Here is a 26,004-nt window from a genome sequence, read left to right on the forward strand (position 1 = left end):
TTATTGTTGGCAAATCCAGCCCTCGCCAGCACCAGCAGCCTCGTAGGCATGACTGTGTGCTCTGGCGTGGACCAGGAGAGGCCAGGGCATCCGTCCTGGAGCTGTCTCAGAGGCAGCCAGAGTTTTTTCCTGGATGTGATGCTCTTAATGCTGAGCTGAAAACACCAGCTGGTGCCATCCCCTGGACTCTGTCAGATGACAGCCACCTATTTTTATAGTAGGCCGGAGTTTGGCTTCCCAAAATATTTTCAGACATTACTACAACCGCCCGGGACTCACTAGGTGTCACACGTTCCTGCTTTGTAGAGAGAAAAATAATAAAGCCCTCCTCTCCCAAACCGTCACTGTGCCCATAGGATAAAGAGGATTAAGTCTATATTTGTTCCGCCGGTCTCGTGTTACTTCTGAGCCCTCAGACAGACACCGGGAGACTTGTCGAATTCATCTTTGCAGCAAGAGCTTTATACAGAAGATGTACATAAGAAAATATACAATTTGATTTCTATGTAGGAAACGGAGGAGATTTCATCCTCTTAAAGGTCATTTACACTCAGTTACAGAGGAATAAATATACATATATTTATATAACTCTTTAGGATTAAAAAACACAGTTAAGTTGCAACTGTGGTATTGTAATAGCCGTGACAATAAACCACAGTCATCCTGGTGTCCTGCTAGATCCTCTGGAGTACGGGCAGAGAGAGGAGGAGGGGTGCTGAAGCGCGGTGCACACCTTCTCCTCTTGGACATGCGTGTACCTTGGGAGACCCCACAGAGTGGGAGGGAATCCAGTCTCAGCTTGCTTCAGTTTCAGCCTTTCCCAGTACTGCTTCACTTGGAGATTTCTGGCTGACTTAGGGAAACCGCTGCCTTTTGTAGCAAAAGGGCAGCTCTGTCTTAGAGCCACCGGGCGGTGGGCATCGCTTCACCTATCATCCTCAGCCCTGGCCTGCAGGGATCCCCTCCGGGGGTAGGCAGAGGAGTCTTTTTGCATGGCTTGAGACCAATTTTCCTGATCAAGCAGCTGGGGGAGAACGCTTCTGCCTTCCTACTTGCTTGTAGGATCAATCAAAACAAACGGATTGATCAGGGGTGTGGTTACCTTGCCTCTGGGAAAGATGACTGTGTTTTACCGGCAGGATCTAGCTTAGCTTGTCTTAGTATGCTCATGCATAGTTTAGGTTTTTAAAATGCCTCTTTTAAAATACATAGATGTCGGAAAAGCTTGAGAAGGTGGATTCCATCCTGCGATCAGCAGAGAAGCGGGGATTCGGAGGAGGCTGGAGGTGTTCGGATATATCAGATATGTTTCCTGATAGGTAGGAGAAGCTTAAGGAAGGACTCGGAAGTCAGTAGTTTTCTGATGGTTGGAGTGACCGGTCACCAGGACAGGCCATACCAGGGCCTGCTAGGGGAAGAAGAAGAAGTCCACATGTTTAAGGGCATTTCTAAGCACATAAATAAACTCAGAGCTTTTGTTTGTTTTTATGTTCAGTGAGTGAGTGAAGCCCATAATTAAAAGTGAGGAATTAGCAGTCAAGAAGCCATAACAAGTTCCCACAGTAGAGGAGCTGTGTTAGTCCTGTCTCCAACCTCTTCTGCCAACTTGCTATCTGGCTCTGGAGTATCTGACCCAAAGTGTTCATAGCCAGCGAGCACTTCCTTTGTAAAGGAAGAAACCCGAGAGCGGTGAAATAAGATTAATAAGGGACTTCAAGAGCAGTGGATTATTTTGGTGCCCCAGTTCTGAAACTCCAGAGCAGATAGAGATTTTAGAAAGTGCCAAGCAGCCTTTCATCTGAAACGTGGTTCCTGTGCAGCGACCCAAGTCACTGTTCATCTCGGAAATGCGTGCCTGTGTATGTAGAACACAGCTGGCAGCTGAGAAAGCTGCCTGGCTCTCAGGAGGTGCGCAATGGGGTCAGAGTTGCTTCATATTCCTGAAAATTGTGTCACTGCACTGAACTGGGTTTGTGTGCTTGCATTTTGGCACTCACACCTGAGGGTACCGAGCTTTGTCTTCTGCAAGACTGCAATAAATAGGTTTTTATTTCACTAACACTACTAAACTTGTTGGGTAAAAGGTGCTATAGGAGAGCCAGGTATTGTTATGGTTTTCTTACTCTTGTCATAGGGGATTGAATTGAAATTGAGTTCAGACAGGGAGAGAAGAAGGTTAAGAAGGGCCAGGTCTGTGAATAAAACACATTTAAGTATTGTGGTTTAGGAAACCGAAGTTTTTCCATCTTTAGTGCGGAACTTTACCCGCCCTATATGGAACGCCTGGTATTTCCATGTCTAATCCATAAAGCCTCTGGCACTACAAGATAAATAATCGCTTCAGGAAGGCTCAGAGCCGCTGGCACCATCCCTGACATTTCGGTCGTAAATTTACCTTCTCCATTCTGTTATGCACCTCCTTGGTGAACTGGGGACCAAACGGCCGTACCTGGGCCTTGGGCTCCTGTCTGGTCCTTTCCTATATGAGAGGGCACAGTGACAGCTCTTGTTCCTACAGTGCAGAGCAGGGTCTCTGTACTTTACTTAACAAATAAACAAAGGTCCCTTCCTTTCCCAAAAGCTTACAGATTTGCAGGCTCATCCAAAGTCCTTTGGAATCCATCCAAGCTCCAAATCTAGTCCCGGGATGGGGAAAAGAAAAATGCTTGGGGTGGAGTGATGACAGTTGTGGCCTTCTTGTGGCTCTGTGCTCTGAACTGAATGCTTAGCAGTTTCCAGTTGTTAAAGGTGTTTGCGTGATACTTTTTCACAGTTTGTGTTTGGATTGGTAGATGTCAGCAGCTCACCGCTCGAAGGGAAGTCAGCCCTGTCTCCTGAATCACCCTCTGGCCCAGAACACCTTATTCAACGGGTATTTACCGTCTCGGTCCTCCCCATTCTGGGACCTTCATTTGAAGGCACCAGCCTTTGTTTATGAATACCTGAGTGTCTTGGACGGACCGGTAGTTGTTAAAAGGCAGGTGCTGGACTGGGAGCTGCTCCTCCTGGAAGATATTTGTGTTCATATGGAAGACGTGGGCTGGGCGGCCTGGGGCCAGATTTCCCAGCCTTGTCTTGCCCTGGCTTTTGAACCAGACCTCGGAGGACCTTCACTAGGGCAAAAGGCTGAGCATCTCCTCTCAGTTAGGAAGGTAAAGTGTGTATTATCCCGTCTCAGGGTTGGAAGTGGGCTAAATCCACCCTTCATTTGACACCTAATTACGTGTTTCACCCTCACTTGCTGCCCCAGGCCTGTCCTTAGCTCGGTGTTTGCTTTATGGGCTTGACTCCCTCCCTGGTGCTCCAGGCACGTTCTCTGCTCTGAGAGCGTGTGGAGTCCAGCACCTCCCAGGAGATGGAGCAGCTCTGAGTGAAGCGCCAGCAGGTGAGTTTTGAGGCAAATCTGAGCATTATTGCCATCTGAGGCAAAAATCCCAGTAACTCTGGTGGCCCTGGGGTTAGCTGTGTGCCCGTGTGAGACGTGACTGCGCCCCGTCGATAGGGAGCGGTTCTGTGAGCCTTCTTACGTGCTTAATGGCGGCTTCCCTTCCTGGACCTCTTGGTGGGCAGCTTGCAGGCGCGCAGGGCAGGGGTGTCTCTGATGGACTGCCCCCGGTACTGCGCAGGCGTGGAGCACGTGTCCTCCGTGCGGGTGCGGTTGCCCTTCAGCCACCTGGGACACGAGGAGGAAGAACACAGGGAGCTTACAAGGGGCACGGCACGCCAAGAACGCTGCGCACACCGCGCACACACGCGTGGCAGGCTGGGGAGAGCTGCCGGGCAGGCAGGCAGCAGCCTTCGGCAATCCCCTCCTGCCTGGCACAGCCTGGGGGACCCTGGGGAGACAGACCCCGAGGAGGTAGGGGAGGGAAGACGCAAGTGGTGCCGTACTTGCGCAGATGTGCCAGCTGGCAGCTGCAGTGCCAGGCGTTCCTGGAGAGCGTCAGGGTCTCCAGCTTGTCGAAGGGGAAGTTGCGGGGCAGCTGGGTGAGCCGGTTGTTCTCCAGGTGAGCGGTCTTCAGAACGGTCACACCAGCAAACGCGTTGTCTGCAAACTAAACACAGGTTTACGCTGAGCAGCGCTGAGTTAGAGGAGGGGAGATGTTTTCCCTGGTTCTTGAGTGCTTCTGTTCAAGATTTTCAGTGGCATAAGTGTGGAGAGAGCAAGCGCATGGGGTGAGGCGAGAGTCCTGGCTCGCTGGAAGCTCTACAGACCTAAGGGAGAGGTGTCATGCTTGGGGGGTTCCCAGACAGTCTCCTACCTGAAGAGGACTACATCCCAAAGCTACATCCCAAATCCATGCAGGGTTGTCTTTGCAGCTACACCCCTAAATAAAGCGGAGTCTGCCAGTCCTCTCTGATTTTTGAGCCATCCTTCTCCATTCTAAAAGAAGGTATTTTCTGGGTATATTCCTTTCCAAGGCTGGAAACCCTCCCAGTGCCTGGTGCCTGCCCTGTCCTGGAACGGCTGAAGGAGGGAGTGTTTGTGGCGTCTGAGGGGCCTGTAGACTTTGGCAGTGCCCAAGGGCTCCGAGTGGAAAGTTACACTTGGCATCAGAGCAGTGCAGAAATGGAGGCAGGTTTCCAGCACCTCAACCTCCTCCTTTTTTTTTTTCTCATTTCTAGTAGGTTTTTGCAAGGGATGCTGCAAGACCTGTCTTTACTTGATTAATGGGTAGCCTTTAAGGGAGGGCTCCCCCTGCTTAAGCTTTGCTTGGCTGTGGCCCCAGCTTTGCAGCCCTCTCCTCTCTTTTCCTTCAGGCCTCATTTCTGTTTTTGTTTTTGTTTTTTGCAGCCAATGGTTACTCAGGTTGGAAAGTTTCTTCTTGAAAGCAAACCCCTCAACGCAGACTTTCTTGGAGGTGATGAATTAGAGATGGGGTTGTTGACACACGACCTTGGCCACGACAAACCACTCCTCCCTCTTTCTCAAAACAGGGAAAAGCTTTCTCAAAAACGTAGAGAGGAGGTTCGCTAGGTCTACCAGAAACCCTCAGAGTCCAGGACCTGGGCTTCCATTCCTGGCTAGCTCACACGCTCAGTCACACTTCAGACAGGACCATCAGGGTGTGTTCAAGCTCTCTAAGCTGAAAAGCTTGTCGGAGGGAAATTGCTATTTTAAGCCATGAACTTCAGCGATCTTCCAAATTAAGCAACATTGGATAGCTTTAGAGCTTAGCTAGGAGAATCCCAAAGGGCTGTAGCTGTTGGGCAGTCAGCACTGCTGGCCTCTGGGGGCCAAAGCTGGGCTGGTGGTGGTGGGCTTTACTGTGCTGATAGTGAGATGCTGACATGCTGTACAGCGGGCTGGTAGCCTGGCTGCCCCGGCTGTGTGCTGGGTTGGACAGTGGGGTGCTCTCTCAGCTGCTCGTTCCTCTCCCAGCCCCTGTGCTTCCTGCCAGAGCGGGCATTTGTGAGAAATTGGTGAATTTCCCATTATCTAAACGGAGGATTACTGTCGTAATTTCTTTTGCGATGACGAGAGGGTGCAGGTAAAGCCTGCAGGATCTGCATGACCTTGGTTCCTGTTGAGTTAGGCAGTGGGTCCTGGCCCACGCGATGCAGCCCCCAGGTGACTGGGGACAGGGAATTCTGTGGTTGTAGAGCTGCAGAGCAGCCCAGGGGCTATCCTTGTTCTGCTCAAGTGCCAAGGAGGCTGTGACAGTGTCACATGGAACAGTTTTGCACTTGATCGGCTCTAAAACTTTGCAACCATGCAAGGAAAAACTAAGGACGTTATTTTTATGAAGGAAAAAGAGCTGCAGTTAAGACGTCAGCAGCACTTAAAGTGATTTCCTAGGTCATGTGGCCCCTGTGATTAGATGTCTGCTATTAGATGTCTACAAAGTTTGCACGTGGGCCATTTGGGTATGAGGTCTGCTGAAGTTTAGAAGAGAAAGCTCGGAGCTGGCATGGGGACTTTGTTTTCTTGAAGGGAAAAAAAAAAAGAAGGCGAGCCCAGAAGCTGCAGAGGCCATCACTGGTAAGTGTTGATCCAGTAAACTGGTGTCTTATCAGGCCACTGGGGAGGAAAGGAGGCACCTGGCTGCAAAAGAGCCCTGTCCCCAGGTGGTCACTGGAAAGAAAGTCTTTCTTGCTGGCTAGAATTGTTAAACCTTGCTTTCTGGCCAGTCCTTATAAATTTCTATGCAAACCTCTGCAATTTCTTTGGGGTATCAGAACCTTTTCCAGCTCTTTTTTGGCTGTTGCATAATTGTGTCTTGAGTCCCTCAAGCTCTGTTATGATCTGGGATCATGCTTTGGGTTAGAAGATTCAGAAAGAAAGGTATTTTCCTTGACTTGACAGAAGCTGCATACACCATCAAAGAGCAGATCATGTTTGTTTGGCTAGGAGTCTTGAAGGCATACTGAATAAGGATTGATAGATATCAGTGCAGTTCCTTGATCTGTTCTTATATGAATATTACAGGTGGTCTTCTAATTGACCATTGCTACACAAGACAAGATTCATAGGCTTCAAGTTTTGCTGATGCTCCTTTGATGGAATCGAGGGCACTTGATTCTCTGGAGCACCCCAGCACCGTGAGTCAGTCAGATTTCTTCAACACAAAACTCGGGACCCTGGTGCCTGTACAGCTGGTGGGACATCTGGGCTGTAACTTTTGACTTGTGCATGATGAGACTGCCTGGAAACTGAGTCTACGAAAGTGATGTGACAGCACGTGTAATGCCCCCCCGAGGGAGGTCAGCAGGTTGGGTTTAGGTGTTGGGGTTGGTTACTGCCATCCTGGAGAGGTTAGCACTGGGAGTGGGCAAGGGCTTAAATACTGACGGGCTGCACCAACCTGTTTTAGCTAGTGTCGCTTTCCACCTGGGCAAGCTGTAACTCCACTTCCTGAGTTTTCTGTGTTCCCTGTGAAGCTCTGGTGTGCTCTGTTTGTGGTAGCTTTCAGTGGGTTTGTTCTTTGACTTACAGATGATGTCCTCACCCCCCGAGACCCTTCGAGCTGCCCTTTGTTGCCAAGAAATTCCCTATTTCATCCCATCTTTCTTCGCACAGTGGGTGTTGCTGTGCTGTGAAGTGCTATCCTGCCTTACCTGGCTGCTCTTTGTCTTTGGGCTTCTTGGCCAAGCATCATCCCGGGGAGAACTGCTCTCCTTCGCCCGCAGAAGCACCCTCCCTTTCCAGCCTCGCAGGGTGCACCTGGGCCGTCAGACTGCCGTAGGGTGCTGCTCTTCTTGCACTGTGCTCCTCTCTGTTCTTGCACTGCTGCCCGGCATTTCAGAGGTCCCCATGCCAGCAGTTCCCTGGGTGCGATGCCCCCTGACTATGGATCGTGCTTCCTCACAGAAAAAGAAGGGGGTTGTTTTGCCGGGATACCTGAATGTCCCTCCTCCTCCCTAGTGGGAACAGGGCCCCTTTGTGAGGTGCTGCGAGAGTTGCTTTGGAGAGAGCATCAATAAACAAACCTTCCTTTATAATGTGTAAGGTTGGAAGGCAGGGGGGAGGTGAAGGTGAAGGTTCACGTGTCTACCTGTCTGCAAGGCAGGAGTAAAAAGCTTCTGCTTGTATCCCCTCCTGAGGAATCCCCCCCTCGCAGCCAGCTACGGGCACCCAGCTGGACGGAGGAGGCCGGGCAGCTCAGCTCTGCAAGGTGGCAGTGCCCTTCAGCCCCTCGTGTGCAAGGCAGATGCTTGGCTCTCGTCCCATGCCCCAGTCCGGGATGCTGGAAGGTTGCCGATTGTCCTGGAGCACCCCGAATACTTTCCCAGTGACTGGTGTGACCTCCAGCTCAGGAGGGAATGCGTTGCCTTTCCAAGGAGTTTGATCAGCCCCAGATAATTTGGGTTTGCATAAAACAACCCACCAAAAGGGTGGGGTACATCTCTCATCCCTCGCTTGGGCTGGGTAAGGGTTTTTTTCAGCCGTGCCTCGCTGTCTGTAGGCCCGGATCCCCCCTCTCCTCTGCAGACTCGGGGAGGGACAACGAACTGAGAGCTTCGGAAAGGAGAGAATCGAGCCCCATGTTTCCCATCCAGAGCAAAGGGAAAGAGAAAGGACTCACCTTTTTCAGTTTCATGTTGTCCAGGTTGAGAGTCTGCAGGTACCGCCCGAAGGACTGGAAGGCATTGTCGGGAATGACCTCGATGGGGTTGTGAGAAAGCTTCAGCTCCTCCAGCACTCGGAGCTTGCTCATGGCGTTCACGGGGTAGCTGCTCAGCTGGTTCTTGTCCAGGTGGAGCACAGCGAGGTTTTCCACGTCCTCCAGGGCCCCAGGCAGGAGGTTGGTGAGGGAGTTGTCAGAGAGGAAGAGCCAGCGCAGGTCTTTAGCACCGCTGAAGACCCCTGGTTTCAGCTCCTGGATTTTATTGCTGCCTAGGTGCAGGATAAAGAGGTTGACGAGAGGGGAGAGGAGCCCTTTGGATAAGTCTGGGATCTTATTCTGGTCCAGGTACAGGTAGGTGAGCTCAGACAGGTCATCAAAGGCTCCTGGCTTTATGACACTGATCTGGTTGTCGGTGAGATAGAGGTAGACCAGGCTCTTGAGCCCCCTGAAGGCTCCCGTCGAGATCTCTTTGATCCGCGAGCCCTGGAGGTGAAGGGACACCAGCTTTTTCATGTCCCGGAAGCCGTTGGTTGGCAGAACGGGGAAATTATTCTTCTGCAGGTTGAGCAGCCGCGTTTGCTCGGGCACCTTGGGGATCTTCTTCAACCCAGCGTTGTCACAGATGACGTGCTGCAGGTCTCCGCCGTGACAGTGGCAGCTCGGGGGACATGCGTGCACGATGCAGGCGAGACATGCCAGGAGGACACCGAGGAAGAAGCCCGACCGATTCATGGTCAGATCTGGAATCGGTGTGGCGGGAAGAGAAGCAGCAGGAGGAGGAGGGAGATGGGTGGGAGAGAGAGAGTAACTGGGTTTTGCAGCATGCTGAACACAGCCCTATTTATAATGTTATTAAAAAGCAAAATCCCTTCCCACAAACCGCAGGCAGCAGCCAGTTGGAAGCAAGTGGCTTTGGGAACTTACTGCGAGCTTAACCCCTTGGCACTGGGCGGAGGAATGTCCTCGGCGCTGCCGGGCTCCGCTGCAGCAGTAGCCGTGCAGAGGTAGTTTTTGCAACAGGGAGGCAAATGGTCAGGAAGAACAGACGCAAACCTGCTCGGTGGGGAACCTCTCCGATCCCTGCTGAGCCAAGTGGGGCCCAGATCTATCAGCGGGGGAAAAGCAACCTGTTCCGCTTGAACGGCAGCCTGAGGGTGCCCAGCGAGGACCGCGGCTGCTCTTTGCAGTCACCTTGTTGTCCGTAGGTGGTTGTCCTTGTGCTGAAGCTTTCAGCAGGCTCCCGGGCTGTGCGGTGGCGTAGGTCAGTTAGGGGAGAAGCACTTTTTGGGGGGAGAAGCACCTTTTCCTTTTATCACAGAGGAGGGGTTCTGGAGGATTTTGTCTTGCTGATTTCAAAGGAGTTTGCTTGAGCAGGGACTGGAGCAGATGGGAGACACGGTGTCATGCCAGTGGTCAACAGCACCGGAGGTGCTTTTGCAATGCAAATTTGGGTTGAAGACCTTCGGGTCTAGGCTGACCGAGGAGCTGGTCAAGAAAGGGAGCACATTTATTGTTCATTGCTGCTGTGTCTTCCCCATGGGGTGTGACACGAGGGGGGGTTCTCAGCATGTGGAACTGGGGAGCAGTGGCCATTGCCTTCCAACAAGGGACGGGGCAGAGGCAGAGCCCGCAGGGAAGTGGTGAGGCACAGGCTGGTGGACGTGACACTGAAGGAAGAAATGCCGGCCGGTGGTGCTGACGGCGGGCCCGACTCTGGTGAGGTGCAGGGCAGTGCTCTCAAGACGAAGCTGTGGGCAGGGAAAGACTCAGGCATGGGTAAAGGGATGGAGAAGCTGCAGAGTGAGGGAATTGCAGCAGGGGCCGGGGCCGTGTTGGCGCCGGTCTTGGAGGAGCTGTTGCAAGACGTCGAGATGCAGAGGTGTGCTAATGCACGGGATCTGCCCCGCTCTCCCGACACAGACATTCAGCAAAGCAGTTAAAAGCCCCAGCGCCTGCTCCTGTGAGTGCGAGGGGAGAGATCCAGGAGTCGCGGGGTGGGGTTTGGAAGTGGAACATTTTGAACTGATTTGCAGCCAGTTCCTGGCTGTAGCAAACAGCTGGGAGCCGAGCACATAACTGCGAGCTTGTTGAGCTCGCTGCTGCTCAGCCTGGCTGCGGAGCCCCAGTGGAGCTTTTTCAGAGGCGAGACAGTCTCAAGAAAGGGAGGAAATCCAAGGGCTGCCTTAGGACACAGACTGGCTTATTCACAGAGATTTCTGGGTTTTTCCATTGTTGCACCGAGGAATCAGCCAGCGCCACCGAGCATGCTCCAGACGGCGTTATGCAAAGGGCCTGGCAGCCCCAGCTCCGGAGGCAGCTGTCAGTTCAAGCGGCGTTTTCGCTGCATGACTAACGGGGGGGAGAGAGAGGGCTTCTGGGGTGTGAATGTCGGTGCTGGCGAGCCCGTGGGGCAGATGGGATTGGCTGAACGATGATGTAACGGGGGACCTCGGTGCAAACCAGGCCGTGTCAGCCTTCCAGTATTCAGTCCTGACACGCAACGCCCTGCTGGTGAGCAGCTGGGGCCTCGCCGCTCGCTTCAGCGTGAAGCAACTCTCCCTGCCCCGTCCCCCGAGAGGTGCTGTCACTGTGGGACCACCGGGCTCCTGCCGCAGGGACCTGCTGCAGCACCGACTGCCGTAGTTACTGCAGAATTCAGAACTCTCGAGCAAAATAATGCTGATCAGTATTTTTGCTTACGCCTGACTCAGTAGCTGCTGAGTTGGGCACATGCTTTGGCCACTGGAATCTCTCTGAGTGTCTTCAGACCTTCGAGGCAGTGAAAGAAGGCGTGCACAGACCCCTCCGTATCTTCCTGCTTTGCTCCAGGTTGATCAGGACTGAGAGTGCCCCTCCAGAGTGCCCCGTTAGTAAAGCCCAGACAGGGAGTGGAAAAGAAAACAATTCACCTCTAAAACATTCTCTTTCCACTGACTGATTTTTCTCTGAGCAGGTTCAACTGCCTTAGTCTGACCTGAAACCGTTTGTTGAACAATTCCTGAAAGTTGTGTCCCAGCTCTGCTGTGCAAGAGCAACTGATCGGTGAGATTTAAAGCTCAGGCTGTTTCCGTTGGACAGTGAAGCTAGGAAGTGGATCTGTGCTTCCTCCCTGAGCGCAGCTGATGTTTGATCCTTGGTTTTCTTATCCCCTTGCAAAGATTTACTGGCTGACAGGTTACCATTTCTGCAGAGATTTCTGCTAGCCTGGGTCAGGTTGGAGCTAAAAGCTGGTGAGGTCCTTGCAAACTCCATCCATAAATGCATTCCACCCACGTGTATTTCTAAAACAAGACCCCTTTCAGAGGTTAAACCAGAGAGACCTCAAACCGCCCTCTATTCTTTCTTCCTCCAAGGATAAATTTCCCGTTCTTTTACCCTTTATCTATTTGAGGGTTGAGGTCGCAGGCTCTGGGGGACGGGGAGCCTCTCTCCCCGCATGGATACGCGTGCTGTGGCTGGAGGGGTCAGGCTCTGGACTCAGGTAAACGCTTAAGCGCTGCGTTTCCTCGTGGTGCTGCCGTGAGGTAGTTGCCCTGATGCTGTGCTGCTGGGAAGACGTCCCTGCCCCGGAGAGCTCCCCACCAGCCCCGTCAGCGCAGCAGCAGAGGTAGGAGGATGCTGTGTTATTTTTGGTCCTGCTGCGGGGTGGCAGCAGGGCAGTGCTACTGGGGGAAAGGTGTCTGCTCGTCGGCTCCGTTTCTCCGGGCACAAATGTTGAATAAAAGGAAGTTCTTTCCCCTAATGTTTTTCATTTCCATGCCTCGGTGAGCACATTCCTGTGGCGGGAGCCGGTTGGCATCTGCCAGGACTGGCACCTCGCCTGGCTGCGGGGAGAGGCCCCTGGGCTCCCAGCTGTTTGTGTTTTGAGCTGCTCGCTGGCAGGGCCTGGCCTTCCCCCGCTGGATTTCGTAGCCGTTGACTGGGGGATGAGTCAGGCCGGCCAGCAAACATACAGCGATCCTCAAAAGCTCGCCTGCGCCCCGCTCGTGTCTCGTGGGTGGCTTGCAGCCTGGTGGTGACAATGGCAGCAGTGTCAGCGTTCCCCCTGCAGGGGCAGGATGCCGCAGGGACCTGGGTCCCGGCCAGCCCCGTACCTCGCAGCTCCCCCGGGACCAGTGCTGCTGGGACATGGCAGAAGAGGCGGGATTATCCCGCGATCCTCTCTTTCTTAATTGATTAACAGTTCTGCAAACACTCACAGTGCCTAGTCATTTGCAAACGTTGGCCTCCCCTCCTCTCCTTCTGGGAGGCGTTGCGGGCTGAGCAAATAAATACAGTGTTTGAAACAGTACAAATATAGATTTGGGGTGTTGCTTTGCTGCTGCAGGTCAGGGCTGTTTTGATACAACATTGGAGATGGTCTTTTCCATGTTTAATCTTTATTTTTGTTAGCATTAACAATTCTGGTATGTAAAGACAGCTGCACATGTACTACTCCGTGTTAAAATATTCCACTGCTTGCTTAAGCCTGATTCTGCAGCTTTTAAGAGGATCCAGATCTAGTTGTGCATGTCAATGCGTATCAGTAGCAATCACCTTGATGTGGCACCAGTGTATCTGGCCTTGGGGCCCAGGCTTTCTTTTTTTGGCAGGAGGAGATCTGCCACCTGATCACCCACTGCACGATGCCCTGGGCCTCCCCTGGGAAGCTCCCGGCCCTCGCTGCCTCCCCGGCCGGGCTTTGTGCCCCCCCAGGGCCCCGGCTGTCCCCAGATGGGCGCTGCTGTGCCTGGCGCTGCTCTCCTCTGCACGCCTGCGCGCTCTGAAGAGCGCTGCAGCTCTCTCCAGCAGCACACCACCACCGATCAGCCCCCCTGAGGCTCCTGACTTCCCCAAATGCTCCCCAGCCGTGAGTCCGCGCTGTTCCCAGAACAGAAATTCAGCTCCGCTCAGTGAGCATCCCTGCTTGTCCCCGGCCAAAGCGAGACCTCGCCGCCCCATCCCGCCCCACCTTGCTGCTGGGGGAACTGGCAAGTCGGTGGTTCCGGTAGCTGCACAGGCTGTAGGAACGTGCTGTGAGAATATTTAAGATGGTAACCTCTTATACGGCATGGAAACAAGACACCGGGCTTCCAGCCGTGTCTTCGGGGGCTGAGCTCTCCCTGTCTGCGGGGTGTTCCCCCCACACCGAGGTTTTGGGCCAGTTTCCTCTTCCAGCAGCTCTGAGCATTCAGATACCCCCAAACCAGTGCTTTTCCGCCTTTGCAAGGCATGGTTTCTTCATGTTCCCTCTCTCTTCTTCCTTTCACTCCACTTTCCTAACCGCAGCGGCACCGCAGCACCAGGGGGAGTTCATCCCCTAGCAGAGGCCTTCCCTCGAGCCGCCGATAAAACACCGAGTTCCTGCACGTGCCTTTGCTGGTTGCCTCTGGGCAGTGTTTCTGCAGAGCTGGCAGGGCTGTGGAAACACTTGCAAGCCTTGAGACTTCTGATCAGCCTGGAAAGAAGAGGGGAAGCTTTAACTGCAGACCGCAGGGAGCAGTTTGTACGGGAGTGACTGTGCAATCACAGGAGGCCGGTTTTCAGCGGCAGCCTGCTGGCCCCCGCTAGCTGGGTTGCCGTTTTTGCAGTGGTCTCCTCCCAAGGCAAAGCCGTTGCGTGCATCAGCACAAAGCCAGCGCTTTGGGCACCTGATATTTTTGGGAACTTTCAAAGCCTCGTCCAAACTGGGACTGCTTGGCAGCCCTTCGTGTGGGGAGAAATGCCAGCGGGGTGGCCACCCTTGGTTCGTCCTACAAGACCTGCTTGTTTGTGTCCTGATGCTTTGACACAAAGATGGTACTGTTGCTGTGGCAGGAAATGAAATCTCGATGTGACACAGGCTGGATATGATCAGAAGTTGTTTTTGCAGTTGCAAAGTTGACCTGAAGGTTCAGGAATATTCCGATACAATTTGGGATGGTGGGATAGCTCCAAAGCAATGAGATAAACGCCCCCAGGGGACGGCAAAACTCAGGGCAAGTGAATGGGGAAAGATCACTGCTCGGCTGAGAACAGTTTGGGGCCGGCTGCTGAGGGAAGGGCTGCAGTTAACTTTGGTGGAGATATCTGAGACAAAACACTCAGCGTGGGTTTAGGAATAATGAGATCCATCCGAAATGTTACGCTGAGCAGGGTTCAAAGAGCTTGTCCGAGGTCCCGGAGCACATCTCTCGGGTTGTCAGGCTGCTTTCCGTTGTTTGTTACGCCCTCTTTGAAGTCTGAAAATCCCTATTATTTCATGGTCAATTTGCTTCTCTTTTCTGAGGCCAGTATTGTCTTCAGCGAAGCTCGGTTTCTGTGCTTTTTAGTTTGGTGGTTCGAGTCCCGGAACCGTTCTCCGGGATGGCATAACCAGAGGGTGGTGACGGGGGGCACGAAGCCCCATTCGGGTCCAGAGGGTTCCCCTGCGGGGCCCTCGCGTCCTGCTGCCGAGCCGGCCTTCCACTCCAGTCCCACCCGGTGTAACCCCTCCCGGGGTGCTGCAGTGCTCAACCTGCCCTTTTCTTGCAGCCTTGGAGCAGCAGTCGAGCGCAGGGGAAGCGGCTGGTTTTATTGCCATCGAGTGCTTGGGAAAACTGATGAGCAAGGAGCTGGTGAGGCTTGTTCCAAGTTATGCAATAAATAAGCGGCGCGGCTGGGAAAAACCCCGGGTCTTCAGAGTCCCCTCTCCACCCACCAGCTCAGCCTGCTGTCCACATGTTTACTAAGGAGACTGGAGTCGGATTGTTTTTATTTTTAATTTTTAGACGCTGCCTTCTTCGGGCTGTTTTGCCTGTTCCACAGTGGCCGCTGTTTAAACAGTGCTCGCAGGAAATGTTTTTGAAATGTGCTTTAAAAAACACCGTTCTGTTAAGACGTTCTTTTTACTCCCAGTTTAGACAGAGACTTCGGATTCACGGAGAATGAATCTCTTGTCAGGAGGAACAAGTTAGGCAGCAGTTTGTTCTGGAGCTGTCCTTGTCGTTGCTGAAGGCAGGATTGATCAGCTCACCGGGCACTGGGAGGTCACTTGCAGCCCTAACAGTAAAAAAAAAAAAAAAGGCTTTAAAGTCAATTCTATTCTGTTCTCTCATAGCTCCTCTCAAAGCCAAGAGTCCGAGCCGGGCTCTTTGCCACCTAAAAGCTTTGCTTTGACACTAGATATAGCTCCAGTGGAAATTATGGATCTGATGCAGAAATTACTGGGTGAGGTTTTCTGGACTGAATTACACGGGATGACAAGGCTAGATGAGCATTAAGTGTCCCTTTGGGTCTTGAAAACTCTGAATCTTCGTGGCTATCTCCAAGCTTAAATTGGCGTGTGGGGTTTTGTGGAAGCCTGGTTTCATCTCGTGCTGACACAAGCTGCGGCTGGGCTGGAAGGAGCCCTTGGAGCAAACGCCACGCGTCCGATGAGGGGAGGGAAGGACAGCAGAGCGCCTGGGGGGGCTTGCTTCAGCCTCTGCCTGGACCCAGGGCGCACAGACGAGGAAAGCGCTATCCAGAGAGAAATATTGTCTGAAGGGAGGAGAAATGCAGGAGTACAGGAGCACCATCGTGGTGTCCAGCTGCGGAGCAGTGCTGGCTGCTGGCGGGGAAGGCAGGGAGCAGCAGCAGCCCCAGCAGGGAGCTCGAGGTGGAGGTTTTAGACCCGCACAGCTCCTTGGGCTGGGTCAGGAGGCGCCCGTTCCCCTGGGGTCACTCCGGCCGCGGGGCTTCTGGCGACGCCAGCCATGCCACCTCCAGTCTTGAAGGCGCGAGAGTGTTTATGGGGACAAGCCACAGGGCACGGCATGCATCCCCAGCGCCCGGCCGTGTGGCTGTGCTCGTGGTGCATGGCACGCCGCCAGGCAGCTGGCGGAGCCGGCACGGCCGCGGCACCCGCAGCAGCGCCCTGCGAGGGATCTGCGTGCTGCTGCCTCCGCTTACAGTGCTGGAGCGACCTGGGGAGGCAGAAGGGATTGAGTCAGGGTTTGGCTGGGATCCTGGGGCTGATATCCCAATACATCCAGCAGAGTAAAACAGAAAAACAAAGGCATTGGGATTTTTAATAAGCGTTTAAGATCTTGGATTTGTGTCTCGTCAGTCATTTGATCCAGCCACAGGACTTATATTAGTGGGTGGAAGCGAAATCCTTTCTGAGCATTAAACGCTGTAGGTTTCCTCCCCGCCTGCTAAGCTATCATTACGTCTGGTAGAAGCCTATTTACAGTCGCTCCCCTCGGGCTGCCAGGCTCCTAGCAGAGCAGTTTGCACCAGATGGTCCCTGCAGCATCCTGGAGACGATCTCCTCCAGATCCCTGGCTAAGAAGAGGCTCCCACAAATCTCCAGCTCAGATTCACGCTGACCCCGGTGTAGTCGAACAAGAGCATCAGACGTTACGGCAGGCTGTGCCCAGCGTGAGCCTGGAGCAGCAGAAAGAGCCAAGCGCTCCCCCCAGCATGATGTGGAGCCCGGTCAGGACGTAGGCATAGCTTGTTCGGGATGCTCCACCACAGTCCTTTTGTGAAGTGCCTTGTTAGTCTGAGCACGGTGCCTGGAGTTTGGTGAGCACCACGCAGAGCCCTGATGGTGTCCACGTGCCCTTGCAGCCCGGTGGACCCCAGGCCGTGTGCCCTAAGGGCAAGGGCCCTGCTGCAGTTCAGTGGATCGGAGCTGCTCGTGTGTCAGTCTGAAGACACGGAGGAGAAAGGAGCAAACACTCCTACATCAGCCCTTTCCTAGCCATGCTTCCCCAACAAAGCAGCCACCGGTGCTAACGCACAATGCGCTGAGTGAGTTGGAGAGACCAGAAGAGTGCTCCGGCACGTCCCACTGCTGCCACGCAGCTTCCAGAAGCTGGAGGTGAAGCAGCAGTTCCAGCGTGGTGCTCTTGGCCGCAGCTCGGAGCTGCCCAGAGCACTTCTTTCCTGGCTCCTGCCATCTCTGAGCTGCTGAGCTCGACGGGCCACTGAGTTGGGCATAAAAAGCTGGAATTTTCCTCCCGAGGAGAAGTGACCTTCAGCCGAGGTGACTCGGTGCCTGCCGCTGGGATTAGCGGTGAGGGAGGTTTAGCAGCGAGAAGCTTTTGTCCTGCTGTGAGGCTTTCGATCTGTAAATGCAGCTGCACTGAGCGCCGTGCAGCCTCGTGATGCCTGTAGGAGGGTTACAGGAGCTGATGTCTGCACAAAAGGATCTGGAGCAAACAGCCGTGCGGTGGGGCACGTGGTTTCCCACAGGAACCCACTGCTGGCTCCAGGCTTTTATCGAAGTGATGTCCAAGGTGCCCCGAGCTGTAGAAGATGCAAGGTGAACTCAGCATCTCCAGCAGATGGCCACAAGGGCACAAAGGCAAGTTCAGTATCTGGCAGGGAGTAGACAGGGCAGGGCTCGGGGAGACACACGGAGGTTAAAAAAGAGGAGGGCAGGCTTGGCCTTCCTCCAGGAAAAGTAACTGGGTTGTCAAAAGTCAATGACACCCCAAGTGTCTTGGGTGGGGGATCTGGAGAGCAATGATGGAGGTTGCCATGGCAGGCAGGTGCGGTGCTTCTGCAACCTCCTGTCTGCTCCAGGTGTCTTTCTGGCAGGAGTGACTGGTGAGCCAGGAGGGCAGGTGCTTGATGGTGAGGTGCCCTGAATGATTTATGAAAATGTCCTCTTCCCATCCAACCCCCGTCCCCCTTGTGGTCATCACTAGCTTCGTCTTTCCCAAGCCTGGAGCTGCGCTGCCCCCTTTCACCTTGAGGCATGCTTCTTTTCTCGTCTTTGCAGGTTGCCTATGGGACCACAGAAAACAGCCCTGTCACCTTCATGGGATTCCCCAACGACAGCATTGACAGAAAAACCAAGACGGTGGGATACATCTTCCCCCACACAGAGGTGAACAGGACCCTCCCCGCTTGCTCCAGGTCCTCCGTCTGCAGCAGACCCAGTGCTGGAGTTGGGGTGCCTGCTGTAACGTTTGGCTCAGCACCCCGAGGGCCCTGCTTCTCCTCCTTTGTAGGCAAAAATTGAGGATCCAGAAACGGGGAAGCCCGTGCCTCTGAACACTGCTGGGGAGCTTCAGATCCGCGGCTACTGCGTCATGCTGGGGTACTGGGACGACCCCGAGAGAACAAGGGAAGTGATCTCCGATGATAAGTGGTACAAAACGGGGTGAGTCTGGAAGCAAACCTGCTCTTCTGAGTCTGTCCTGCCTGGTGGCGCTGGATGGGGATCCAGGCACACACGAAGGGTTTGGCAGGGAGTTCCAAAGTGGGGAAAACTGAGCAGATTTAGCGCTTTGATCTGTCGGTCCCTCTCCACGAAACGTGAGAAGTGCTTCCAGCACCTCGGTGCAAACTGCTCCTGGAGGCTGGGACACGCTTCGTGTGGTTGCGCTCCCTCCAAGAGCAGGTCTGGGGTTTGTGCAGCAGAGATGAGGATGGCAACAGCGGGAGTGTCCTCCCCGTGAGCCCTGGTGTTTGTGGAGATGCTGCCAATGACTGGAGGTTGTAGCGGGAGCTCTCCGAGCTCTGCAGGAGTTTATTCCACGTGGTCAGATGGCATCTCAGCCGTTACCCACCAGATAACCAGACCTGTCCCCCAGAGCAGTCTGGCTGGGCGTACCAGTCATTGTTCCACCTCTCCGGGGTAGGGTGAGGACTGTGGTGTCGTTGCAGGGACATCGCAAGCCTGGATGAGCACGGCTACTGCAGTATTATCGGCCGCTGCAAGGACATGATTATTCGGGGAGGAGAGAACATCTACCCGGCAGAACTCGAGCAGTTTCTCCACACCCATCCCAAGGTTGAGGAGGTGCAGGTGAGTGAGAGCGAGCGGGAGGGGGGGAGCAGCAGTGGTTTATGTGGTGGGAAGTCTGTACGCAAAGATGCCTGAGACTGCTTCCTCTGTTCTCAGCTTCTCCTTTAGTGTAATGTTGTCTGGCAGCTGGGAGAGCCAGGAAGGGGCAGGCAGAGCTTCTGGGTCTTTCCTCTCCGTGGTACGGGGTGCACAAGTTCAGGCAAACTCCTTGTGCAACAGCTTCACATCTGCGGAGCAACAGCTGCCATTCTTCTGTTTTTAAACTGCCTGTCCACTTTCATAACGCTCTCTGAAATTCTTACTTGGAAAGCAGACTGAGAGGACAGTTTTTACTGATAATTAATTACTCTAAGCTCCTAAATCAAAAAAAGACTCCTCCAACGAGTCCCTGGAGATGAGGAGTTAGACTCAGTTTTATCCGTTCACAAGACAGAAATGATTTGCAACGTTGAGCAGCTGCTCCCAATCTGCTGGGATTGTTTTCCTCCAGGTTTTGTGCCAGACAAGTTTCCCCATAAATAAACCAGTTATTTAGTAAGTGTTGTGCTTGTGCCAGGCTAGCATCTCTCCTTGGAACAGTCCCCGTGCAGATGGGTTGCAAACCAGCCCTGTTTATGTAGTTTCTAGGGCCTTATGTCACTGCTCTGGACTCAAAAGGGTTGACGTGTCTCTAGGATTTCGAGATACTGGTTCAAGGCAGGGGATGACAGTAGGACTCTGGTGAAATACCGTGAGCAAAACTGAGAGATGGAGCTTGGGAAGCCCAGCCCCTGCACGGAGCAATGTGATGTGCCGGTGTCACAGGCAGTGGTGGGCTGAACGCTGCCGTTATAAGGGTTCCAAAAAATCCCTTCATTCTACCTCATCCCTCGCCTGCCATTTCATCTGGAGATCCCAAAGCAGGCAGCTGAAGCAGTCTCCCAAGTCTCCTCGTTGGTTATAAAACCTGTTGCCCCATATTCACATTTGGGGAAACGGCGGCACAAAGAAAGATGACGGGCCCCTGTTACGGGTCTGACTCAGCCCTGATTCCTATCGCTCTGCAAAAGCAAAGGAAGGTGCTGGCGTCTGGGTGCCTGCTGTGACACATTTCCTCCAACAAACGGCAAGGAAGTCCTTCCGGGAGGCTTTGAAGGCACGCAGAAAGCTCTAGTGGGATTTTTAGCAGCCCAAACCACCCCACGTACAGCCACCCAGCCCCTGCCCGGGCATCCTGCGGCGCTGAGGGTTCGTGGGCCAGCACACACACCCTGCAGGCACAGCGAGCCCACGGGTGGACAGGGGTGTCTCCAGGGTTCTCACGTCCTTCTGTCCCACCCAGGTGGTTGGTGTGAAGGATTCGGTGATGGGAGAAGAGGTCTGTGCCTGCATCCGCCTGAGAGCCGGGCAGAACTGCACCGTGGAAGACATTAAGGCTTTCTGCAAAGGGAAGGTAGGTCTCGCGCTCCTGTGCGCCCAGTTGTTCTGTTCCCTGCCAGAGCATCACACCCGGCAGCAGCTGGGGATTTGCAAATGTTTTTGCAAATGATCTGCAGCGTTTTAGAGCAGCTGGTGATCCGGTTTGGCCACCGCACAGCGGGTGTTACAACAGCGCGCGGGCTGGATACGCTGCTCCTGGCAGGTTGTGTAGCTGTTGGCTTTCTCTTCCCAGATCTCCCATTTCAAGATCCCCCGGTACGTCGTGTTTGTGAATCAGTACCCGCTCACCGTCTCGGGCAAGGTAAGAGCTGGGCTGTGGCAGGGAGGAAGCCATGGCCTCCTGTGCCGTCTGCTGTCTGAGCCTCTCCACCTCCACTTTATTCCAGGTTCAGAAATACAAGTTGAGAGAGCAGATGGAGAAGCACCTTCAGCTCTGAGCTCAGGAAGGCAGAATTAAAAAAAAAAAAAAAAAAGGGATAAATCAGACTTGCTTCAGCCAGCTTTATGTCTGCTTTTCACCTGTGCCTCAGGATCAGCGCTGGAGGGCTTCTCTCCCTGCCATCAGCCTGATGGCACTTTTATGTTAATAAAACAGAGAGCCTCTTTTTCCCAGTTAGGTTTGTTTCTTTGCCAAAAGAAATACTGCGGTGTGAGGAAGGGATGCTTATTTCTGGAATCCTGTCCTGTTACTGTAAGACCTTATGAAGGTTCTAAAACCTTGTGTCTCTTCGAGCAGCTTGGCTACAGACATTTCAGAGGACTTTGTAGGCCTGAACAGATGTCGGTAAGATATTTTTACTGATATTTTAAGTCACAGCAGCTTCACACAGTGAGTACCTTCTCTGCTTGGGTGCTGTTGAGATTCGTAGGTCATGTAACGTTGCCCGGTGAAACGACACACCTGATAAACTTGAAACGAAGGGCAGGGGCTTTAGAGAGAGAGATTTTACGTAGGAAGCGGCTCCCTACAGCTGGCTGGAAAAGCTAGCCCCATTCCCAGGCCTCGCGGGGGCCTTGTGACCCACAAATAAACTTCTCCAACATAGATTCGGTGTTGCATATTTTTATTGTTTCGGACAAGACAGACGGTAAGCATTTTACAGAAATACCAAACTTCCTGTCCCATCGGAAGTGCAAAGCAGAGAATACCCGGGACAGCGTTTTTACGGGAGTTATTTGGTACCTCCCAACCATGAAACACTGAGGCGAGGAGTTGAAGAGCGCAGCTCCTCTCCCTCCCGCCCTAAGTGTCCCACCCCAGCTGGGACGCAGATAACATTGCTGCCAACTCTCACCGGCCTCCTTTTCTGTCTCCCCCCGTTTCCTTCCCAAAGACGGTGAGTGACAGAGCCTCGACTTCCAGGCTGGTGTTCTCTTTGCTGGGTGATGAGAAATGCTGCGCAGGGGGAGACGTGCGGTGTCAGCGAGGTCTCTGTCTTGGCTCTCCAAGCTGGGCTGTCGGCTCTACCCATGGAAGCAGACCAATTGGACAAAAAGACCTTGGTTCGTGCTTGCTTTCTGAAAGAAAAGTGTGCGAGAACGTTAGCACCAGGGGCTGGGCCTGTGCTGCTGTCACAGCTCTCCGGAGCGCACCGTTTCAGATAGTACCCCACCGCGGGGCTGCTGTCAGCATGCTCCACCACTTTCCCTCTGCCCACCCTGGGCTAAGCAAGCGAAAGTCAGGTGTTAGGATCCTTGCAACCCCTCCTGCCTGGAGGAGGAACTGTAAACCCCCCCGGAGGAGGACTTTTTCCCTTCCTCTGCTTCCCCCAGCGTTAACCCAGGTGCAGGACAGGCCGGCTCCTAACGAGAGGCATATGTCCTGTGCCTGTTTGATAGCTTCACCTGCACAGCCCCTGGTCCCCAGGAGTGCCCCATGTACTCACCCGAGTTTGGGATCTCCGGGTTTTGCTGGTGCGAATTGAAGTCCGAAGCAACGCTGGCTTGTGTGGGTAGAAGGTCTGCAAAGAGATGCACCGAGCGCCGGTCACAGCCAGCACGGGGGGTGCAGACCCCCAGGGCCCCCATCCCCGCTCCCAGCAGCGGCAGCGTCTGCGAGCACAAGCCCCGAGCCCGGCGCTGTGCCTGCCCTGAGCGTTTCCCCTGTCCCGCAGCCACGTCGGAGGCTTTTGAGGCAGCTGCTCTCCAAGCGCAGCTCTCCGGCCTCCTGCAGCCCCGCGCCACGAATACTCACCGAAGGAAAAGGGCCGCACGCCGCAGCTCGCAGCATAGCCTCAGCGCATGGGCTCATGCGCAAGCTCCTGGGCTTCTGCACAGCCCGTGCCCGTCTTATAGCACTCGCGGTAAGCTCGGAAACTCCCAGCAGCGGGGACTCTTCCCAGCATGGCGAGGGTTGCGTCAGCGGTGCCTCTGAGACACCCGCTCCTGGCCTGGGAACAGGAATCTGCGGCGGTGGCCTTTGCGAAACTCCCTTTGTCACGGGCGTTTTTCATCGCTATTAATAGTGAAATGGAGAAAACGCAATGCCTCGCGCCGTCAGCGCCGGCTTCGCGCTGCCCCGAGCGGAGGCTCTCGGGAACACGGAGCCGGCTGGGGGGTGGAAACCCTCTTCCTCCTCCGGCAGCCTGCGAGGAGCAGCCGGGTGCCCAGGGAAGTAGCTGTGGGATCGCGGGGCTGGATGGGGCAGACGCCAGCCCCGTCCCCAAACCTCCCTGCTGGGGCGCTGCAGGCACCCCCCCAGCTCCATCCTCCTCTCTCCCCGTTCCCCCTTCCCCATCGCCCTGGCCCCCAGCACGGCCGCATCCTCGCGCCCCACCTCGGGGCACCCCGCTGTGGGCACACCTCGGGGTGCTGCCCCCCGCACCCTGCCCAGGGGCTTTTGCCTCCTGACGCGGGGCAACCAGGGAAGGATGGAAACTGCGGGTGCTCGCCAGAGCTCCGGGGCAGACTGCGAATCGCTCACTGCAACAAACCGGAGCGACTCCGAATTCAGCTTAAAGTCGGGGAGTGACTCCGAATTGGGCTCAGAGCCGGGGAGAACACGCCCCCTCGGGCACACGCCCCGCAGCACCGGGCGAAACACGGCTCCCTGCCGCCTCCTGTTCCCCCCCCCGGCTTCCCGGGGCTGCGGGGCGGGCCCGGGGGCGGAACCGGAGCGGCGGCGCCGCCGTTGCCCGATGGCGGTGCGGGGCTGGCGCCCGGCGGTGGCCGCGCTCGCTGCGGGGCGGCCCCGGGGGGGCGGCCCGGGGGGGGCCTCGGCTCCCGGAGCGGGGCCGGGCCCAGAACCGGGGGCTCCGGGGGGAGCCGCGACAGCCGCGCTCTATGTGCATGTGAGAGACCGGGGGGGGACGTGTAACCGCGGGGGGGGCACACGGGGCACCCTGGGGGTGTGCACGGGGGGGATTTGCACATGGGAAGTGGGGGTGCATGCTTGGGAAGCGGGGGGTGCACACAGGGGACCCTGAGGGTGCCCACAAGGGGGATTTGGGGATTTGCACGTGGGAAGTGGGGGTGCACACGGGGGGGGGGTTGCAGGTGGGACCTGGTGGGCTTGCACATGGGGGTCCCCCTGCCACACACGTGGGGGTGCTGCGGGGGTCTCTGCGCCATGCATCCAACGGGGGCACCCACGGCGTGCGCGCCTTGAGCCTGTGAGCGGCGGGGGGGGGCAGCAGGGGGTGCCCGGGGTGGGTCCCGGCCGCCCCCCCACGCTCGCCCTGTGCCCGCAGTGGCCCTACTGCCGCAAGCACTGCTCCTACTGCAGCTTCAACAAGTACGTGGTGCCAGCGGTGGACGAGGCGGCCGTGCGCGCCTGCCTGGTGCGCGAGGCCCGGACCCTGCTCCGCCTCGGCCAGGTGCAGAGGTGGGTGCCCGGGTCGGGGTCCCAGGGGGGGCGCGGGGCCCGTCCACGGCCACCTGCAGCCTCCCTGCTGTCCCCGCAGCGTCACCTCTGTCTTCTTCGGCGGGGGCACACCCAGCCTGGCCAGCCCCCAAACCATCGCCGCCGTGCTGGAGGCTGCCGCGGAGGCCGCGCACCTCCCTGCCGGAGCCGAGGTCACGCTGGAGGCCAACCCCAGCTCCGCCAGCCCCGCGCGCCTCGCCGGCTTCAGGGCGGCCGGCGTCAACCGCCTCTCGGTCGGCGTGCAGGTGAGAGGGGCTGCCCTGTCCTGCCCCGGCCCCCCGCGGCCCCACTGCTACGCTCTCCTTCCGCAGTCGCTGGACGACGCCGAGCTGCGGCTGCTGGGCCGGGAGCACACGGCGGACGAGGCGCGGGCGGCGGTGGAGGTGGCGCGGGGGCTCTTCCCCGGCCGCACCTCCATCGACCTCCTCTTCGGGCTGCCGGGGCAGAGCCGGGAGGCCTGGGCCCGGTGTTTGGAGGCGGCGCTGGGGCTGTGCGACGACCACCTGGCCCTCTACCAGCTGACGCTGGAGCGGGGCACGGCGCTGGAGGCGCGGGTCCGGCGGGGGGCCCTGCCCGCGCCCCCCCAGGACCTCCTGGCCGACATGTACCACACCGCCCGGGCCGTGCTGGCGGCCGCCGGCTTCCGCCAGTACGAGGTCTCCAATTTTGCAAGGAAGGTGAGGCCCCCCCGCCCCGTTTCGTGCCCCCACAGCGGGCTCTGCCCCTCTTCACCCACTGCACCGCTGTCCCGCAGGGCGCCCTCAGCACCCACAACCTCTCCTACTGGCGGGCTGAGCAGTACATCGGTGTGGGGCCGGGTAAGCCCGGGGGGTGGCAGCGGGGCAGGGGGCGCAGGGCTGTGCGTGCCCCCTGCACCCCTCTCCTCCCCGTGCCGTCGCAGGGGCGCACGGGAGGTTTGTGCCGTGGGGTGAGGGCAGCTGCCAGCGGGAGGCCCGCGTCCAGACGCCGGATCCCGACACCTGGATGAAGGAGGTGCAGAGCCACGGGCACGGCACCCGGAGGCGGGCGGCGCTGAGCCCCTTGGAGCAGTGAGTATGGGGCGTCCCCTGTGTCCCCCCCGGCCCTACCTGCCCCGACACCCCCTGTGCCCGCAGGCTGGAGGAGCTGCTCGCCCTGGGGCTGCGCACGGACGAGGGCGTCACGCAGCAGGTGAGGCACCGCCGGGGGTGGGGGGACCCCTGCTAATGAGCCGCCACTAACGACCCCCTGCAGCGCTGGGGGCGCTTCTCCCCTCAGCTGCCCCTGCGGGCTGTGTTCGGGGTGCCGGGGGAGGCGATGGCGCTGCAGCAGCAGGGCTGGCTGCTCCTGGACGGCCGGTGAGCGCCGGGGGGCACCGGGAGGGGTGGTCCCTGCGTGGGGCCGGGGCTCAGCCACTGCTGTCCCCCAGGGGCCTGCGCTGCACGCCCGAGGGGCTGGCGGTGCTGGACTCGCTGCTGCCCGGCCTGCTCTGCCAGCTGCAGCGCTGCTGGGCGCGCACGGCCGGCACCGGGGGACGAGGCACAGGGGCTGCTGGAGGACGAGGCACGGAGGCTGCGGGGGGACAAGGCACAGAAGCTCGTGGAGGACGAGGCCCAGAGACTGCTGGAGGACAAGGCACGGAGGCTCACGGAGGACAAGGCCCGGAGGCTGGCAGGGGACAAGGCCCTTAGGCTCATGGAGGACAAAGCCCAGAGGCTCGGGGACAAAGCCTGGAGCCAACTGAGGGACAAAGCCCAGAGGCTGTGGGGGCACGAGGCACGGAGGTTCATGGAGGACGAGGCCCAGAGGCTGGGGGACAAAGCCCAGAGACTGGGGGGCACAAGACCCGGAGGCTCCTGGAGGCCGAGGCTCCCGGAGGCCCAGGCCCGGTGCCCGCCAGGGGGCGCCCCCCGGCCGCGCCGCTGTGCGCA

The 26,004-nt window shown here is 56.5% G+C and overlaps 3 protein-coding genes and 1 long non-coding RNA gene across 10 annotated transcripts in view; 2 read left to right on the plus strand and 2 right to left on the minus strand.

The window, feature by feature from the left end:
* ACSF2 (acyl-CoA synthetase family member 2) overlaps window positions 1-21,277 on the plus strand; it is a 41,997-nt gene extending 20,720 nt beyond the window's left edge. For all 3 annotated transcript variants that reach the window (XM_083805707.1, XM_083805706.1, XM_083805705.1), the window contains exons 11-16: window positions 17,782-17,889; window positions 18,014-18,165; window positions 18,672-18,813; window positions 20,135-20,245; window positions 20,465-20,533; window positions 20,619-21,277. In XM_083805707.1, the coding sequence (XP_083661833.1) occupies window positions 17,782-17,889; window positions 18,014-18,165; window positions 18,672-18,813; window positions 20,135-20,245; window positions 20,465-20,533; window positions 20,619-20,669 (633 nt within the window). In that variant the 3' untranslated portion in view covers window positions 20,670-21,277. The remainder of the gene's footprint in view (window positions 1-17,781; window positions 17,890-18,013; window positions 18,166-18,671; window positions 18,814-20,134; window positions 20,246-20,464; window positions 20,534-20,618) is intronic.
* Window positions 447-17,750, minus strand: CHAD (chondroadherin). 2 transcript variants are annotated; one of them, XM_083805723.1, is made up of 4 exons: window positions 8,028-17,750; window positions 3,892-4,055; window positions 3,528-3,673; window positions 447-1,408 (listed from the first exon to the last, which is right to left on the minus strand). In XM_083805723.1, exons 1-3 carry the CDS (start codon window positions 8,799-8,801, stop codon window positions 3,532-3,534), a joined length of 1,080 nt encoding a protein of 359 aa, XP_083661849.1. In that variant the 5' UTR covers window positions 8,802-17,750; the 3' UTR covers window positions 447-1,408; window positions 3,528-3,531. The 2 variants fall into 2 exon arrangements, with proteins under 2 accessions (XP_083661849.1, XP_083661848.1); XM_083805722.1 differs by having other exon boundaries at window positions 447-1,405; window positions 8,028-8,836.
* Window positions 21,278-21,279: 2 nt separating the features above from the next.
* Window positions 21,280-23,200, minus strand: LOC310884236. Of its 3 annotated transcripts, none has more exons than XR_014574087.1 (4): window positions 23,035-23,200; window positions 22,427-22,687; window positions 22,119-22,193; window positions 21,280-21,750 (listed from the first exon to the last, which is right to left on the minus strand). It is a non-coding gene; the product is annotated as an uncharacterized lncRNA (long non-coding RNA). The 3 variants fall into 3 exon arrangements; XR_014574088.1 differs by having other exon boundaries at window positions 23,009-23,200; XR_014574089.1 differs by having other exon boundaries at window positions 22,427-23,200.
* Window positions 23,201-23,321: 121 nt separating this feature from the next.
* On the plus strand, window positions 23,322-25,957 carry RSAD1 (radical S-adenosyl methionine domain containing 1). Of its 2 annotated transcripts, XM_083805709.1 has the most exons (10): window positions 23,322-23,522; window positions 23,922-24,055; window positions 24,135-24,339; window positions 24,406-24,771; window positions 24,849-24,912; window positions 24,996-25,143; window positions 25,210-25,264; window positions 25,328-25,431; window positions 25,503-25,788; window positions 25,834-25,957. In XM_083805709.1, exons 1-9 carry the CDS (start codon window positions 23,370-23,372, stop codon window positions 25,762-25,764), a joined length of 1,491 nt encoding a protein of 496 aa, XP_083661835.1. In that variant the 5' UTR covers window positions 23,322-23,369; the 3' UTR covers window positions 25,765-25,788; window positions 25,834-25,957. The 2 variants fall into 2 exon arrangements, with proteins under 2 accessions (XP_083661835.1, XP_083661834.1); XM_083805708.1 differs by having other exon boundaries at window positions 23,323-23,522; window positions 25,503-25,902.
* Window positions 25,958-26,004: the final 47 nt, after the last annotated feature.

The sequence above is a fragment of the Anser anser genome, assembly GCF_964211835.1.
Source record: "Anser anser genome assembly, chromosome: 19".
NCBI lineage: Eukaryota > Metazoa > Chordata > Aves > Anseriformes > Anatidae > Anser > Anser anser.

Excerpts from the sequence above, each read along its gene's own strand:
- CHAD (XM_083805723.1), bottom strand. The coding sequence starts at position 8,801 with ATGAATCGGTCGGGCTTCTTCCTCGGTGTCCTCCTGGCATGTCTCGCC. Across the intron at positions 4,056-8,027 it reads ACAACATGAAACTGAAAAAG|TTTGCAGACAACGCGTTTGC; the intron begins GTGAGTCCTTTC and ends ACCTGTGTTTAG. Across the intron at positions 3,674-3,891 it reads CAGCTGGCACATCTGCGCAA|GTGGCTGAAGGGCAACCGCA; the intron begins GTACGGCACCAC and ends CTCGTGTCCCAG.
- RSAD1 (XM_083805709.1), top strand. The coding sequence starts at position 23,370 with ATGGCGGTGCGGGGCTGGCGCCCGGCGGTGGCCGCGCTCGCTGCGGGG. Across the intron at positions 24,340-24,405 it reads GCCTCTCGGTCGGCGTGCAG|TCGCTGGACGACGCCGAGCT; the intron begins GTGAGAGGGGCT and ends CTCCTTCCGCAG. Across the intron at positions 25,432-25,502 it reads TGGCTGCTCCTGGACGGCCG|GGGCCTGCGCTGCACGCCCG; the intron begins GTGAGCGCCGGG and ends GCTGTCCCCCAG.